The sequence below is a fragment of the Saccopteryx leptura genome, chromosome 10 (genome assembly GCF_036850995.1).
Source record: "Saccopteryx leptura isolate mSacLep1 chromosome 10, mSacLep1_pri_phased_curated, whole genome shotgun sequence".
Classification (NCBI taxonomy): Eukaryota; Metazoa; Chordata; class Mammalia; order Chiroptera; family Emballonuridae; genus Saccopteryx; species Saccopteryx leptura.
Genome location: NC_089512.1, coordinates 68,042,156 through 68,060,452, shown reverse-complemented (window position 1 = coordinate 68,060,452; position 18,297 = coordinate 68,042,156). Strand labels below are relative to the sequence as shown.

Sequence of the window (18,297 nt, the reverse complement as noted above, 5' to 3'; positions counted from 1 at the left end):
CACTGGCTTGAGTCCAAAGGTCGCTGGCTTGAAGCCCAAGGTCGCTGGCTTAAGCAAGGGGTCACTGGCTGAGCTGGAGCCCCCCAGTCAAGGCACATATGCAAAAGCAATCAACGTACAACTAAGGTGCGGCAATGAAGAATTGATGCATCTCATCTCTCTCCCTTCTGTCTGTCTGTCTGTCTGTCTCTCTGTGTGTCTCTCTCATGTGCACGATGTAAATAAATAAATAAATAAAGTATATCCCCACAAATCAGGGGGATGGCCATGGAAGAAAGCCAGGCAGGGCTGGACACTGGAATCTCACCTGAATCGGAGAAAAGCTAATTAACATTTCTTTCATTTCAAAGCATCAAAAAGGCCTGGAACTCAATTCATGTTTCTGTAGCTGAGACATGATTTTTTTTAAATTTAAGACCCTATGCAGTGAATTACAACAGAGGAGATGGAAGGAGAAAAAGAAATGGAACTAAATAGTTAACACTTCTATGTATTTATTAGCAGAAGAAAGCAATAGTAAAGCAAACGTTTACAAAAATGTTTTGGTTTTTTTTAAGTTTCTGTGCTGGAAGCATGACTAAATTTCACCAAAGTTACTCAAACTGACTAGAAGTAGAAAACGCTGCCCCTGAGTGGTAACATTGACTGTCCTTCCCCTTCCTTTCCAGCCACTGCTTTGTCGTGGGCCAAGCATTCCACCTCTCACAAAATAACCCCGTCAGACATTAGCATTGTTCCCAGTTCCACCTGCATCCAGAACTATGCTGCTGGTACAGCCTCCAAGCTCCAATCCAAGAGTCATTATTGCAATTCCTGTTCTTCTAGATTATTCTGTCGCCTCTTCTTACTCCAGTTCTTTTGGCAGTTGCACCTGTGATTTAAGCATTTGAAGGAAAGGGGAAAAATTAATCCTGGAAATTTATGAGCTTTACAGCAAAAATGACAACACTTACATGCCTCAAAGGATGCATAATGGATTAGAAATTCTAGCCAGAGTGCCCCCAAATCATGATAAAACAATGACCACAGCTGCCATTCACTGGGCATTTACTGATGCTGGGATCTGATGCCAGGACCTTGAGCTCATGGTGAAGCACAGAGGCAGTGCTGGACCCCTGGGACTCAACTCCTACACTGGCGCTTACTCCTTGTGTGGTGTTGGGCATCAATCTTCTCAGGTATAAAATGACAATAGTAGTATCTCACTCACAACACTATTTTAAGGATTAAATAATACAAGTTAGTAATTAATGTTAACACTTATTTTTTCTTTCCCTTTCTTTTTGAAATTTTTATTGCAGTTTATAGTCAATATGATTCTGCATGAGTTTCATATGTACCGCAGAGTGGTTAGACAATCATGTACTTTACAGAGTGGTCCCCCCGATATTTCAGTACCCACCTGGTCCAATGCCTAGTTGTTATGATATTATTGACCATATTCTCTCTGCTGCAGCTTACATCCTGTGACTATTCTGTAACTACCAATTTGTACTTCTTACCCCTTTACCTCTTTCACTCAGTCCCTAATTCTCCTCCCCTCTGCCAATCGTCTGTCTGTTCTGTATCTGTGAGTCTGTTTCCATGTTATTTTTTTAATTTTGTAACACTTACTTTAAAAATATTTTCTCATTTCATTCTATAACAGCCTCCTTGTAAAGAGGGTACAGGCACAGACAGGGTGGTTTGCTTACGGTCACACAGCTAGGAAGTGGCAGAATAGGATTTGAACCCAGATCAGTCTGCTTTTATTAGTCATGCCTTGACCAACAAAATTAAAAAGAAAGTCTTTCCTTGCCTGACTGGTGGTGGTGCAGTGGATACGGCATCAATCAAGCCATGGCTGGATGGGAAGAGAGAGAGAGAGAGAGAGAGAGAGAGAGAGAGAAGCAAGAGGGGAGGGGTAGAGAAGCAGATGGACGCTTCTCCTGTGTGCCCTGACTGGAAATCAAACCCGGGACACCGACATGCTGGGCCAATGCTCTACCTCTGAGCCAACTGGCCAGGGCCCAGGGTGTTTTGATGCATGCTAAAATTGAGAATTACTCCCAGTGATGTTAGAAAAGCAATATGCAGGATGCGGCAAAGTGGGTGTATAGTTGTTTGTAAGCGAAACAGTTTATTCTTCTTTCTATTCGTTCATCATTGTATTATTTTCCATACAAACAACTATAAAACTACTTTTATCCCACCCTGTATCAAAAATTCTTTATCCCTCTAGGTGTTAGGGAAAGGTAATAAATATATGGTCTATATAATTCTTGGTGAGTATATGCTCTTTGGAGATGAGTTTGAAACATTACATTGCTTTCTCCATGGAAATTCCTTTTATAAGGAGCATAACATTTCTAAAACAATGACCCAGTTTAGGGTTCGGGTCTTATAAATTGTCCTGATTTATTTTTTGGAGGCAAAAAAAAGCAGGGAAAAGGGAATTAAAGACAGTCCTGGGGCTTTAGACCTGAATATGTGAGAGAATGGAGATGCCAGGGAAAATGGGAACCAGAAAGAGTGACCAGGCCAAATAAGGAAGAGCTTGGTTTGGGGACAGACTAAATGAAGGGCCAAGAAATCCCTGAGCAATGTAAGAGGAAAGGGAGGCATGGGAAGTGTCCCCGTTTCTGTGGTAACTGGAACAAAGGGAGAAGATAGGATGGAAAGAGGAGAACATTGGGAAGGCAAGGATCTAGAGAGCCTGGCTGGAGAGAAAACATCTGATAAATGAGACACAGAAGAAATGGCCAGGAGATGGAGGAGGAGGCTTGAGAGTCTATACTCTTAACATTTGTGTGTGTGTGTGACAGAGACAGAGAGAGGGACAGATAGGGACAGACAGGAAGGGAGAGAGATGAGAAACATCAATTCTTTGTTGCGGCACCTTAGTTGTTCATTAATTGCTTTCTCATGTGTGCCTTGATCAGGGGGCTGGAGCAGAGCGAGTGACCCCTTGCTTGAGCCAGTGACCTTGAGGTCATGTCTATGATCCCACGCTCAAGCCAGCAACCCCGAGCTCAAGCTGGATGAGCCCATGCTTAAGCCGGCGACCTCAGGGTTTCAAACCTGGGTCCTCTGCTTCCCAATCAGATGCTCTATCCACTGCGCCACCACTTGGTCAGGCTCTACTCTTTCATTTTGTAATTATAACAACTGTTTACATGCTATGTCTTCTTTTGTCTAAGGAAAGCTGTTCATGCTGTTATTACACTGAAGTCTTTCCGTAGGAGAAATTTAGCAGTGTCTTTAGGCACATAGGGGAAGCAGTACACATAGGTGAGCCAAAGTGAAAGTGAGCAAATATTAGTTACCTTGTTGAGCACAGAAGCTTGTGTATAACATACATGCATTTAGCCTCAGTGAAAGGTGTAAATATCCCCCTGAGATGATGAGCAGTGAATGGACCACAGAATCTTCAAATGGAAGGAAATCATACATTCGCCTTGAGTGATAAGCCCATACAAGCCTAATGTCTTTCTTTTGGGCTATTATCATGTTGATTTAAACTCATAGCCATTATCTAATAAATTCAGTTTGTGTTGGATAAAACAAAGACTTTTAAAACATAGCTAGAAACTGCAAAAGCAACAAACACTAAACAATTCCACAAGATCCAAATAAGCAATGGGAACAAGTGAAGCAGGCCAGGTGTCAGGTGTTGGGCTATAGGGCATGGTAGGGACTGGGGAAAACTGGAAAAGCCAATGAACAGATCCTGCTGATTGTGCCATGCAAATGCAAGCCCAGCAGGACCAGAGCCGATATTTCAAGTGGTGTCAGATATCTGGATCTTTTTAATGTGGTATTTTTTATTTCATATTATAATATAAGCTAAATAAAATAGGCTTTCAGATCTGGCCTGTAGTCCACCAGTTTTTAATACCTGGCCTACAAAAAACATCTCTTTTAAACTGAATTAAATGGGCAGCTTTCTGGAGGAAGTAACATTTGAGCCAAGAAAGCACACAGATTTTTTTTTTTCTTCTATCAACTTCATTTTGGGGATCTTGGGCCAGAAGTACATGGTAGAGAAAGTACAAACATTAAAGGGAAAAAATACAATCTTAAAATATAAATGAACCACTTAATGAGATATACTCTAGAAAATTCAAAAATAATATTTTTAAGTCCATGAGAGGAAAAGTCTTTTTTTTTTAAGTTTTCTAGAAATAAATAATTACTAAGTGCATTTTTGGCATTCAATAGTCTAGTTAGGAACATCAGTAAAAAAATATTATAAGATTTCAAAATTATTTTAATTTTAACCTCATTCTTGAAAGTCCAGGGGTTTGGAGGGCATCTCTATCCTCCAATGCAAGAGAGGAAAAAACCCAAAAACCTTTAGTTTCTCCCCTCCAAATGAGCATAGCTGTGTCTCATTTGATTGGCCAAAAAATATTCTTTTTTTCTGAGATTCTGTGATATCATCACTGATGGCATTTGCATTATTTCACTGAGTCTAAGATGCATACCACCACCCGGAATAGTCAGTGGGGTTTACAACAGCCCGAGATGCATACCACCACCCGGAATAGTCAGTGGGGTTTACAACAGCCCGAGATGCATACCACCACCCGGAATAGTCAGTGGGGTTTACAACAGCCCGAGATGCATACCACCACCCGGAATAGTCAGTGGGGTTTACAACAGCCCGAGATGCATACCACCACCCGGAATAGTCAGTGGGGTTTACAACAGCCGCTGCATGTGCAATCTAAGATGCATACCACCACCCGGAATAGTCAGTGGGGTTTACAACAGCCCGAGATGCATACCACCACCCGGAATAGTCAGTGGGGTTTACAACAGCCCGAGATGCATACCACCACCTGGAATAGTCAGTGGGGTTCACAACAGCCGCTGCATGTGCAATCTAAGATGCACACCGCCACCCGGAATAGTCAGTGGGGTTCACAACAGCCGCTGCATGTGCAATCTAAGATGCACACCGCCACCCGGAATAGTCAGTGGGGTTCACAACAGCCGCTGCATGTGCAATCTAAGATGCACACCGCCACCCGGAATAGTCAGTGGGGTTCACAACAGCCGCTGCATGTGCAATCTAAGATGCACACCGCCACCCGGAATAGTCAGTGGGGTTCACAACAGCCGCTGCATGTGCAATCTAAGATGCATACCGCCACCCGGAATAGTCAGTGGGGTTCACAACAGTCGCTGCATGTGCAATCTAAGATGCACACCGCCACCCGGAATAGTCAGTGGGGTTCACAACAGCCGCTGCATGTGCAATCTAAGATGCATACCGCCACCCGGAATAGTCAGTGGGGTTCACAACAGTCGCTGCATGTGCAATCTAAGATGCACACCGCCACCCGGAATAGTCAGTGGGGTTCACAACAGCCGAAGATGCATACCACCACCCGGAATAGTCAGTGGGGTTTACAACAGCCCGAGATGCATACCACCACCCGGAATAGTCAGTGGGGTTTACAACAGCCCGAGATGCACACCACCACCCTGGATAGTCAGTGTGGTTTACAACAGCCCGAGATGCATACCACCACCCGGAATAGTCAGTGGGGTTTACAACAGCCCGAGATGCACACCACCACCCGGAATAGTCAGTGGGGTTCACAACAGCCGCTGCATGTGCAATCTAAGATGCACACCGCCACCCGGAATAGTCAGTGGGGTTCACAACAGTCGCTGCATGTGCAATCTAAGATGCACACCGCCACCCGGAATAGTCAGTGGGGTTCACAACAGCCGAAGATGCATACCACCACCCGGAATAGTCAGTGGGGTTTACAACAGCCCGAGATGCATACCACCACCCGGAATAGTCAGTGGGGTTTACAACAGCCCGAGATGCACACCACCACCCTGGATAGTCAGTGTGGTTTACAACAGCCCGAGATGCATACCACCACCCGGAATAGTCAGTGGGGTTTACAACAGCCCGAGATGCACACCACCACCCTGGATAGTCAGTGTGGTTTACAACAGCCCGAGATGCATACCACCACCCGGAATAGTCAGTGGGGTTTACAACAGCCCGAGATGCATACCACCACCCGGTATAGTCAGTGGGGTTTACAACAGCCCGCTGCATAGTCAGTGGGGTTTACAACAGCCGCTGCATGTGCAAACACAGACACATCTTAGCCTTTCCTGCTGTTCGCGCCTCCATTGAGCATAGGTGTACTGCCATTTAAAATACTTTTAAAAGAATGATAAAGCTAATGTTGCAAAATGTGATGGGGATGTAAGAATTCTTTGTACTATTTTTGAAATTCTCTAAGTCTAAAGTGATTTCAAAATAAAAAGATTTAAAAAGTCTTCTGGCCCAGGCTGGTTGGCTCAGTGGTAGAGCGTCAGCCTGGAGTATGGATGTCCCATCCCATGTTTGATTCCCAGTCAGGGCACACAGGAGAAGTGGCCATCTATTTCTCCACCCCTCCTAGTCTCGCTTCTCTCTCTCTCTTCCCCTCTTGAAGCCATGGTTGATTGAAGAGAGTTGGTCCAGGGCACTGAGTATGCCTTCATGGCCTCCACTTCAGGCACTAAGAAGAGCTTGGTTGCTGAACAATGGAGCAACGCCCCAGACAGGCAAAGCATTGCCCCCTAATGGGCTTACTAGGTGGATTCTGGTTAAGGTGCATGCGGGAGTCCATCTCTCTACCTCCCCTCCTCTCACTGAATAAAAAAAAAAGTTTCCTAGTTTCCACTATGATTCAGTGTAAAAGCAGAAATTTATGGTATATGTAGCAAGGCACAACATCAAAGCAGTGGGGAGCAAATGGACCTTAGTGAAATGAATTCTCATCAATGAAACAGTGCATTTTTGTTTTCCTCACAGAGCATTTTACAGGACCACGCTGATGAAGTTGTGTGGTGACCGCGTTGATGAAGTTGTAGGGTACCCTGTTTCTGAGATACAGGCAGAGAGCCTCCTGCAGGCCAAGCCATGCATTGAAAGCAGTGGAAACTGCTAATCCCTTGGAACACACAGAAGCCATTTCAAAGCGAAGGCCGATGTGTAAGACCATCATTCAAAACCGAGTTCAGAGTAGTGTAATTGTTATTCTTTCTCAGTAGACATTAACAAACACTATTTTAAATTGATAACATGTTAGAATTGTTTGAAAATGTAAAATGTAGCACTAGGTAGGGCAGTGCATTTTGCAATTGGCAGCATGAATTTATTTCAGTGTCTTTTGTTTTAAAATCTGGCCTCAAAACAAGTGTTCTCAGTTGAGTAAAATGCAGTGTTTTGACTATGATGATTATAAAACCTACATTGTAGCTCCATGATGTTGAAACTGTTCCTGTCTTATTTACTGCTGTGTCTCTGAGCCTCCGAGGGTGCCTGACACTAGAAGCACCATGTAAATCAGGGATCCCCAAACATTTTACACAGGGGGCCAGTTCACTGTCCCTCAGACCATTGGAGGGCCGGACTATAAAAAAAAACTATGAACAAATCCCTATGCACACTGCACATATCTTATTTTAAAGTAAAAAAACAAAACGGGACCAAATACAATATTTAAAATAAAGAACAAGTAAATTTAAATCAACAAACTGACCAGTATTTCAATGGGAACTATGCTCCTCTCACTGACCACCAATGAAAGAGGTGCCCCTTCCAGAAGTGCAGCGGGGGCGGATAAATGGCCTCAGGGGGCCGCATGCGGCCCGCGGGCCGTAGTTTGGGGACCCCTGATGTAAATATTTGTTGCATTAATGAGTAAAGGAGCAGTTGGGGCAGAACAGACTCCAGGGAGGCAGATTTGCTCAGTAGAACATTCTGCAGAGGCAGGGAGTTGGGTCAGATGATCATTTGAACTTCATTCTCTCTTCTACTCTGAATCCACATGCCACTTTTAATACAGATATTAAAAAGAGTTCTCTTCATACTTTTGAGGTTAATGTTTTCAGGCTGTGCAGCCACCAAGGCAGCTTGGGTATGTTTTACTGATGACTGGCTACAGAAATAATAATTTCTCTCAAAACAACCCCCTTGGCCACCCCCTACTGCTGAGGTCTGGATGCCAGGAGAAGAGCAGGTGCAGAGAGTTTTGATTTTGTGCCTAAGGGCAGGCAAAGAACCCTCACCTGACCTCATGTGACCTCAATATTCTCATCCTGGCTCCTGCCCCAGCAACAGTCAGAGTCCCTCTAAGTGAAAATCATTTTTGATTAGAAGAGTGGAATGAGGCTGCCCTGTGGTGGTGCAGCGGACAAAGCATTGGTCGGAACTCTGAGGTCGCTGGTGTGAAACCCTGGGCTTGCTAGGTCAAGGCACACACAAGAAACAACAACGAGTGGGCTTCTCATCCCCTCCCACTTTCTCTCTCTCTCCTCCCTCTGAAATCAATAAATAACATCTTAAAAAGAATAGAATGTTGTCAATTCTGCGCTACTAGGAAGTGAGAATAAGGGGCCTGTGTGTGGAAAGGAACAGCTGTCTTATTTTACAATGTACAGCTCTTTGAAGCAGAAAAAGAACAAGCTTACATGGAAACTTGTTTAAAATATTTTGAAAAAAATTGTGACTCTATGATGAAACAATATATTAACTATTTTGTCAGTGTCGTCTCTTGGCTAAATTACACACTAGATTTAAAAATAATAGTTAATTATCAACCACCTGTGGCCCTTGGTCACACACCTCTCATCTTCCATAAATACTTAGTAATGACAAAAGAAATTTATTCCTGTAACTTAACCTGCAAGAATTAGAACACTTTCATGTATCAGCAGCAGTAATAGTGAATCATAGTAAATATTAAAACTGAAATAATAGTAAAATATTTAAAACTTCATTAATCTGTAGCAACACTTACCTGAAGTTTACCATTTGTTTGCCTGCTTAAGCAGTGCAGGGTATAAATGCAACTACCAGGTGTTTCTCATGTGCTAAAAATAAACCAACTATTTTTAAGCAGTTTGGAAACACTCAGGTGTTACAAATGGCTGCACTTGTTAGGTATTATTATTATTATTATTATTTTAGGTGAAAGGAGGGGATATAGTGAGGTAGACAGACTACTGCATGTTCCCCAGCCAAGATCCATCAGGCAATCCCGCTTGGAGCTGATGCTCCTTGGAGCTGTTTCTTGCGCCTGAGGCTGATGTGCTCCAAGGGAGCTATCCTCAGTGCCTGGGGCCATGCTCAAACCATTTGTGCCATAGACTGCAGGAGGGGAAGAGGGAGAATGAGAAGGGGGAGAGGGAAGGGGGGAGAAGCAGGTGGTCACCTGTTCCTGTGTGTCCTGACCAGGAATTGAACCCTATACATCTGGATGCTGTCAGACTCTGTTCACTGAGCCACTGTCAGGCCCAGGCTTCATTCTTATTCCGACAGCAGGTTTCTCAAGACCTCTAATTGTCAGCCCTGTCCTGCTGGCATGAATATAAGCTTGACCCTGGACTCAGAACTGAATTTCAATATCAAACTCTAGTGCTTCCTACCTGTACCTCTTAAGTGACTTCACTTCTCTAAGCCTCAGTCTCCTTAAAATGAAATTGGGAGAATGCTAATATCTACCTTATGGAGTTGTTAAGGTTATCATTTAAGTTGATTCATACAATGAATCTGGCCTACAGTAAACACTTAGTAACTGTTATGTTAGTATTATTGTTACATAAGTTACACAGGTGTCTGTCCTTGGGGATAACCAGCCATTTAGATCTCCAGTTATTCACAATTAGTGAGATTGTCTGGTGTTAAAATGAACAGGAATAGAGTTGAGACGCATTCATTGTTCACCATTTCTCCCTCCTCCTACTCACAGGTTTAAGATAGGCGACGTTGCTGTGACGGATGTCGTTCAGTAGCTGATCTCTGGGAGTGATTTCCACCAGCGGAGGCGGTCTATTTCTGGGCACTGGTTTCAATGTTTTGATCACATCTTTGAGGTTGGTTTTCTCAGGTGCTTCTCTGGCATCCGGCATCCGAGATCTGCGTTGGGCCCTCTTCAGCTTCAACCCCCGGAAGGAGTCAGTGTCCATCCTATACTGAGGGGGCTGAGATGGCTTTTTCGTCACTTCGTTGTGTCGACCGAAGAGGACGGCTGGGGGGTTGGGAGGGTGAAGAGGAGGTTGGAGGAACTCCTGCGTCCTGGAATCTGGCATTGGGCCTCCCAGCATCTCCCACATCCCAGGTGGCAGCCCCAACCCGTTCTCCAACATGGCTATTAACTGTCTCTGCTCTTTGAGTTGCTGCTGCTTTTGTTCTTCTTGTCTTTTCTGCCTTTGTTTATCCTGATTTCTGGTGAGCAGATTGGTCACCACCATTCTGGGACCAGGGAGCTCAAAATGGTAGCCCATCTTCAGGAGGGTGCTGTTGGCCTTCAGCAACCTCGCTATTTCCATCTCAGCTTGGTGGCCCAGCATGTGTCTTTGGTTGTGAAACCGCAATTCTGTCAGGGTCTCGTTAAACTGGAGGCACCGCATGATGGCCACAATTCCTTTGCCCGTGATGAAATTGGACTCAATATTGAGTGTGGTGATGCTCCTGTTTTCCCGCAACATGTTAGCCAAGGTGAAAGCCACATTCTCATCGGCACCCACGTTCGCTAAACTGAAGGTCTTGATGTGTTTGTTTTTCTTCATGGCGTTGACAAAGTCCAGTAACATTTCTTTGGGGATGTTTTCAATGTTGTTCAGGTTGAGTTCCTTCATTTCCGGATCATTTTGTCTAACTCGCCTCAAGCTGCCATCTAGGTCAGTCTGGTTTCCTGAAGGCCTTGTGCTGACCTTCAGAAAACTCGTATCTAGAGCCAACATTTTAGGGTCTAATTTTGAGATTTTTTTCTCACTTTTTTCTTGGGCCTCTGGTCTGTCTTTCCGTCCCTCAGATGCTTCGCTCGTTCCCAGCTGGCAGCTGTTCTCGCTGTTTCTGATGGTGCCCTTTACCTTGCCTTCCTCTTCTCTCTTCGTTTTCTCATCACTCCCTTCTCTCTCACTTTCCCCTTCATCTTCTTCATCTTTGTCTTCTTCACCTTCGTTTTCCTCCTCCTCATCTTCATCATCCTCACCATCCTCATCTTCGTCCTCATTACTTTCATCGTCTGTTTCTTGGACATCATTGCTCTCCTTTGATTCTCTTTTATTTGCAGTGATTTCATTATTGAGCTTTTCTTTTAAATAATGGGACACCATTTTATTACCTTTATACATTTCTTCATGCTGCTCTTGTGTGTTTTCCTGAAAAGGAGGTGTATGAGGGTTAGAATACACAGCAGCGAAGAAATATGTAGAGCAATATCTACTGGAGATAACAAAAAGACATCACTGAGAAAAAATAAGGAAGCAAATACACTGCAGGCATCGTATTCCGTTTGTGTGTGTGTGTGCGTATACCTATAAGCACACACACACACACAAACATATTTATCAATGAATAGGAAAAAATTTGCTATATTATTTACCACATTAGTAGTTATCTCTTAGAAAGGGAGGTAAACATTAAGGTAACTGAGAAGGGGAAGCATTTGGGGGATATTTACTTGTTAGTAAATAGTTCTAGAGTGTTTGAGTTTTTTATTTTTAAGTTTAAAACATATAGTAGTTCTGTAAGCAAATACAACCAAAATAAATTTTTATAAACATACATTTTGAAATTGTTTTACCTTATCCCATATATTAAAATGAAACCTAGTAGATTTTGTTTTCAGACACTGTATTGTTTCTTAAATGCTGTACAATTCCAGAGCAGCTATGGAGTTATCTACCAATATACTGAAGTCTTTGTTTTGTGTATTGCTGAGTAGACAGCTTTGTATTCAATAGCTCTGAGTTACACAATAATTTCCTTATTGCCATCACCAACATTTACATTTCTTGTATGCTTGCTAATCTAGTAACTGTATGCATCAAGTTTCCCTAAAAATACACATTGTGGGGGAATGGGAGCAATTTGGTATTTTGGAATATATCAAAAACCTTGACTTTGTTTCCTCAGCTCTGTGAAGACTGCCCTAGCTATGCCAAGGACATGTTCACCTGTCCAGTTCCTTTAGAGGAAGGTGTCTAGGAGGCATGCCAGCTACAGAGTGGAGCAGGATTATGCAGATATTCAGAAATAATTACTCAGTCTGGGAAGGAAAGTGACCGTTTTTATCAATAGTGTTTATTAGATTGTTGCCCATCAGTTTGTACAGTTTTATATACAATGTGTATACCTCAGAGCTGTCATTTTGAAAGCTGGTGTAGCATTTTGAGTCACAGGTTCATTCATCTGAACAAGAACTTGATCTTGTTGCACATAAATTGTGGGTTGGGATTGACAATTAACAACACCTTAACATTTGTAATCTTCCCCAGTAAGGGGAGTCAGCCATCAAACTCTTTAAATTATATGAAAACAAATATGTGAAAAGGACCCAATCACTTTTCTTTTTCTGAAATTGTTTATATAGAATTGGCTTTGATTCCAACTGTAAAATAACTGAAAATTGTACCTTAGACTATAACCTTATCAAACCAGCAATTTATTTTCTTGAGTTCAGCACATGTTTAAACTCTCCTGACCAGTTTATAACTTTTCTAATTGCAGCTAGAGTGATAGTAATGTGACAAGATCTATCTATATCAGCAAGCATAACTGTAAAAGACATTACCTGAGGAATTTCTGTTTTGCTTCTAATATTACTATGTTAGAAAAAAAATATGCTAATCTACAATAAGTTCATAGATTTAACCCTTTGAGTAGTGAGTTCTTTTCATGCTCACTGACCCCCAGGAGTGAGTTTTATTTTTCAAAAAATGAAATTAGTTCTAGTTACAGTTTTATTAATTTAAAATCATGTTTGTTTGATAACCAATTTATGGAAACAAGAAGAACATACGTTTGCCTTTTTTAAATCTTGCCTTACACATTTTTAAAATAAAAATTTTTGTTACGATTATACTCTGGATGATCAGGAGGCACAAGGACATACATGAATGTTCGTGCTACTCAAAGGGTTAACCACAATTCTTCTTTCTGTATTAAAAACATTTAAGAAAGAACTATCATTAAAACAGCTTAATAGCTATTAATCTCTAAATTAATCACTGAATCCAATGCACTGTGGAAATGTTGGGCATTTTCAGTTACTTGACTTGGTTTAATTGTAGGGTATGTGGGTAAACTTCAGAAGGACTGCAACACCTTATAATTATCTGTGAAATATTGCATATGTATATATGTGCCAGAAGCAAAGGGTACAAAATTTTTATCAGCTTCTTAAAGGGGTCTGTGAGCCAAGAAAAGGTTAAGGACAACTGTTTTTGGGTTATGAGTTAATTCATTAAATATTATGTCTATACAAGCTTTCCTATACAGCAAAGTCGATAGCAATTTTTTAAAAAGAGGTATTTATAAGAAATTACCAACTTTTTTCTCACAGCTACTGTATAAGTATTTCAGAAAGTTTCAATATTAAATAATTATGATTTAATCTTTAAGTGGCCACAAAACAACTCAAACATGAAATCTTGAGAAGTGACAGTTACCACATGGACACCTGGCAGCCCAGGCGCCACTTCTCTGTTGTACACAAATCCCTGGTTACCTGGGATGGCACAAAGGTGACAGGAATGCGTTCGTCTTCCAGCATGCGTCTGGATGCCTTTTGCCAATACATATAATCAACAAGAGACTTATGGTCGAAGGTTCCCGTTGGTGGCTTGTCGGTTTGATCTTTCTGAATCATTCCCACGGGAAGCCTGGGGTCAGGGGCCATGACTTCCATTTCTGACTGCAGTTCTAACAGCTCTTCAGGGGACAAGTTGGCCAAGATTTTATCCTCATCAATCTCTTCGTCAAAGAGTTCTTCATCTGAATTCCTGCTTTGCTCAGACATGATTTTTTTCCTGTATGTTTCTCTATTTTACTAGAAAAGGAGAAATAATCAAAGATGATTTTAAAAACCTCTCAAGAAGTTTCCCCAGTTACCAAGCGTCCAAGGTCAACAGCCCTTTGAGAGATTGCCCCGCAAGGACCCCAGTGCTGCTTGCTGAGCTCACCCAGTGTCTATATTAAGCAGGGCCTGGCCGGGTACGGCCAGTTTATGGAGCTACAATGCTCCTCTCTTTTTGGCAATGTGAGTCAGCTGTACAAATCCATCTGACATTTCAGTGCAGCTGCTGATGTTCACCAGTGAATAACAGGTCTACAGAGCTACTGCAGGAATGAGTTCTTTTCCCGTGTGCTCTCACAATATCATGCACAAGTTCATGCGCCCATACACACACCCACTCCACATGAAGACCGCTTTTTTTTTTTACTTACATGCTTAAAGCAACTTACAAAATTTTGGAAAGAGAATTCCTCTACTGAAGTGAAAAATTCATGTGAAGGAACTTGCCTCTTCACTACAATGTGACTCTAGAAGCAAATAATCTGCAACCAGGGAGCAGAGGTTGGTTGTTACTCACCTGCTGTGTAAACTGAAACTTTGCAAGACTTCCTTATTTGCATCTAGATCCTGTGATCTAACAGATGGGATCTAGCTGACACTTGAATTTCCACTAGGAGTGGGGAGTTTAATATTTTAAATAATTTGTTTTTCTTAAGTATCCATTAAGCCAATATAAATGTAAATAGATCTAAACTGATGTATTAAAGAAAACAAAACACCATTAAAGTACCAGAAGAGAACATGAGAAGATCTTTTCATAACTTCAGAGTATGACAATATTTTCTAAATGACAATGTTTATCCAAATGACAAATGTACATTTCCTTTGAACTAGCTATTCTATTTGAAGAATATTTTTATCCTACTCTTTTTAGGATTAAAAGAAATTAGAATATTTTTATCCACATTTTCATCCTACAGATATATCCTCACATGGGGAAATGACAGGTGTATAAGATTATTTAATAAAGCAAAGTGAAAACCTGTGTATATTTTATGCTATTATTTCACTGATAAAAGGTAAAAAGAATATATGTATATGAGCAAATTTTATCAACATAATGCATCCTTGTAAAGATAAACAAGAAACCAATAACCTTGGATAATTTTGAAGGAATGGCTTATCTGAAAAGGCTGGGAAAAAAAACTTTGTTATTGTTTTTAAAATTTTTATACACAGAGAGAGACAAGAAGGGGGGATGAGAGATGAGAAGCATCAACTTGTAATTGTTTCACTTTAGTTGTTTACTGATTGCTTCTCATTGTGTATCCCTTTATAATGCCAACATTTGAACTTTGCAAATATAATATTTATTAAAAATATGTACTTACTTTAGAAAAATTAGCACAACAGGGGGAAGCACAAAGAAAACTTCCCCTTGTCCCGCCACTAAGGACTGTCACTATTAACATTTTGGTTTGTCATTGCAGTCCTTTCTGCTAGGCATATGAACTCAATGTTTTTTGTATCTTTTATTTATTTATTTATTTTTACTTATAAATCAGGGTTCTTTCTAGGCTGTTGTATATTCTACTACTACAATATTATTGCAACCTATCATACATACATATATCTATTCATATATAAAATTATTTACAAAGTATATACATTTTACTATTCCAGTATCATACATAATTTATAAAATATATATTCTTAAATATTATACTTATAATAGTAATAAATATTTATAATAAAATTTATAATTTTGGCATATGTCTTATACACACACATATACTGTATAACAAAACATATGTGAAAAAAGTCAAGTGTGAGAAGTTTTAAATTGTTGTTCTAATATTTTCTTCCTACCCCAGTGGTTTATCTTGAATTCCCCAAGATTGAGAAGCTTTTAATTTATATAGATAAATGATTCTCCAGACAAGTATCACCAATTTACCTGAATAATTATTTTTAAAGTAAAGAGCACAGGTACATAGTGGCTTTGCGGTGTAACACCCGTCAGGTCTTCCTCACGTCCCTGTGAAAGGGTAATGAAGCTTGGATTCAGTGGGCAGGGATGTTGTTTACCATTCTGACGACCACTGATCTGCAGGTGATTATTTTATAGACTTAACTTGCGGCCAGTGGTCTAAAAAGACTCAATTGAAAAGTTTTGTGTTCAAGGATGACTGGAAAATGCTATATTCTGCATTTGTTGTTTAGAGATTTGTACAGTTTTTGACCTTTTAGATACTCTGAGCAATAATACAGGAAACAAATCCATTTGTTTAGCCTACTATACCCCAATTTTTTTTTAAATATTTTATTTATTGATTTTTTGAGAGAGAGAGGAGTGAGAGAGAGAGAGAGAAGGGGGAGGAGCAGGAAGCATCAACTCCCATATGTGCCTTGACCAGGCAAGCCCAGGGTTTTGAACCGGCGACCTCAGTGTTCCAGGTCGACGCTTTATCCCACTGCGCCACCACAGGTCAGGCCTATACCCCAATTTTATACAGTTAATTCACACCTTTTTTCTTTAAAAAATCCAGCAATGTAATACTGGGCACTTAGCTTTCCCAAATTCATACTTTGGTAAATACTGATCTGAATATGAAAGAAGAAGATCTAGAATCAGTCTGCGAGATTCAAGTCTCAGCTCCAACCCTGAGTGATACAGGATAACTTATCCCAGTTTCCTCATCACATAAAAGGGATCTGAGAATTAGATTTACCACGTACAAACACTGAGAGAACTAAATGAGGTCATAAGAGACCATATCTAAATTAAGTAGGATGGTGCATGACAGAGTAAGCCCTCAATAAATGTTAAATATTACTGTTCTTGTACTTCATAGATAACCACAGAAACATCTAAAGAAAAACAAAGGCAACCATTGCCACAATAAAAACCAAACCATTGCCTGACCAGGCGGTGGCGCAGTGGATAGAGCATCAGACTGTGATGCGGAGGACCCAGGTTTGAGACCCCGAGGTCGCCAGCTTGAGCTAGGGCTCATCTGGTTTGAACAAAAGCTCACCAGCTTGGACCCAAGGTCACTGGCTCGAGCAAGGGGTCACTCGGTCTGCTGACAGCCCAAGGTCAAGGCACATATGAGAAAGCAATCAATGAACAACTAAGGAGCCGCAACAAAAAACTGATGATTGATGCTTCTCATCTTTCTCCGTTCCTGTCTGTCTGTCCCTATCTATCCCTCTCTCTGACTCTCTGTCTCTATTAAAAAAAAACAAAAACCAAACCATTATATATATATATATATATATATATATATATATATATATATATATATATATGTCCCCCCCTCCCCCAGGGACAGAGAGAGGGATAGATAGGAACAGACAGACAGGAAGGGAGATGAGAAGCATCAATTCTTTGTTGCAGCACCTTAGTTGTTCATTGATTGCTTTCTCATATGTGACTTGACTGAGTGCCTCCAGCAGAGCCAGTGACCCCTTGCTCAAGCCAGTGACCTTGGGCTCAAGCCAGCGACCTTTGGGCTCAAGCCAGTGACCAAGGGGTCATGTTTATGATACCACGCTCAAGCCAGCAACATCGTGCTCAAGCTGGTGAGCCCATGCTCAAGTCGGTGACCTAGAGGTTTCGAACCTGGGTCCTCCATGTCCTAGTGTGACACTCTATCCACTGCACCACCACTTGGTCAGGCAGAAACCTGAGCATAATATTAATGATAAACAAAAAGTCTTTAAAAAGAATCTTACTGATTTTACAGAAAGCAACTCTTGAGACTTTCAGATAGAATTGTTTATAAAGAAAATAGAAAACCAGTATTTACATGTAAATATGAAGCTCTCCAGAGAAAATGTTCTAAATTGTTGCTAGTGAGCTTTCAGATTCAAATTTTATTCCGAGGAATTCCACTTGTTTTAATGCGACCAGATGTTTTGGTTGATCAAGCAGATTTCGGAATCTCTGTAAGTGGCACTCCGTCCCTGAATGCTCATCTCCTGAATCTGTTTGCGGAGCGGGCAACTTTCTCGCAGATGCTTCCACTGTGCTTTTTGGCCAGATGCTGACATGAAGGGTTTTGTGGTGTCATTAGCCTCATTTGACACACAGATGGATGATTTAGTTGAGCTTTCTCTCAGTGATTTTCTGTGGCTGCCACCCCAGCAGCTGCTCACATCAGAAGGCTGCCATGAGACCACAGGAAAGTAGGTAGCTTAAGAAAATTGATTACATTTTCTAGCCAGAGGGGGCATCACAGCTCAGAATCCTCGATGAAACCTATGAAACATGTGAACACCCTGAGCCCCACCCAGAAGCTATGAATCAGGATTATCAGGTTTGGGTATAGGAATCTGTATTTTTTGAAAGCTGTCCAGGTGATTCTGATGTGTAAATAAGTGTGAAAATCACAGAACTATTGCAAGTCATTTATTTTACGAACCAGGCTTAGAGAGTGTAAGAAACTTTGCATTTGACAGGTTCAGAACACTGCCCTTTTAAAAC

At 41.3% G+C, this 18,297-nt stretch overlaps 1 protein-coding gene across 3 annotated transcripts; it reads right to left on the bottom strand.

Moving 5' to 3' along the window:
* Positions 1-477: 477 nt before the first annotated feature.
* Positions 478-15,416, bottom strand: LMOD3 (leiomodin 3). Of its 3 annotated transcripts, none has more exons than XM_066351729.1 (4): positions 14,240-15,416; positions 13,521-13,841; positions 9,754-11,169; positions 478-871 (listed from the first exon to the last, which is right to left on the bottom strand). In XM_066351729.1, exons 2-4 carry the CDS (start codon positions 13,809-13,811, stop codon positions 845-847), a joined length of 1,734 nt encoding a protein of 577 aa, XP_066207826.1. In that variant the 5' UTR covers positions 13,812-13,841; positions 14,240-15,416; the 3' UTR covers positions 478-844. The 3 variants fall into 3 exon arrangements, with proteins under 3 accessions (XP_066207826.1, XP_066207825.1, XP_066207823.1); XM_066351728.1 differs by having other exon boundaries at positions 14,258-15,416; XM_066351726.1 differs by lacking the exon at positions 14,240-15,416 and having other exon boundaries at positions 13,521-14,222.
* Between the last annotated feature and the right edge of the window lie 2,881 nt (positions 15,417-18,297).

Bases quoted from the DNA above. Each gene is read 5' to 3' on its own strand.
- LMOD3 (XM_066351729.1), bottom strand. From the start codon at position 13,811: ATGTCTGAGCAAAGCAGGAATTCAGATGAAGAACTCTTTGACGAAGAG. The intron at 11,170-13,520 runs GTAACCAGGGAT...CCTCCTTTTCAG, and splicing joins TCACCTTTGTGCCATCCCAG to GAAAACACACAAGAGCAGCA. The intron at 872-9,753 runs GTGAGTAGGAGG...CTTAAATCACAG, and splicing joins ACGTCGCCTATCTTAAACCT to GTGCAACTGCCAAAAGAACT.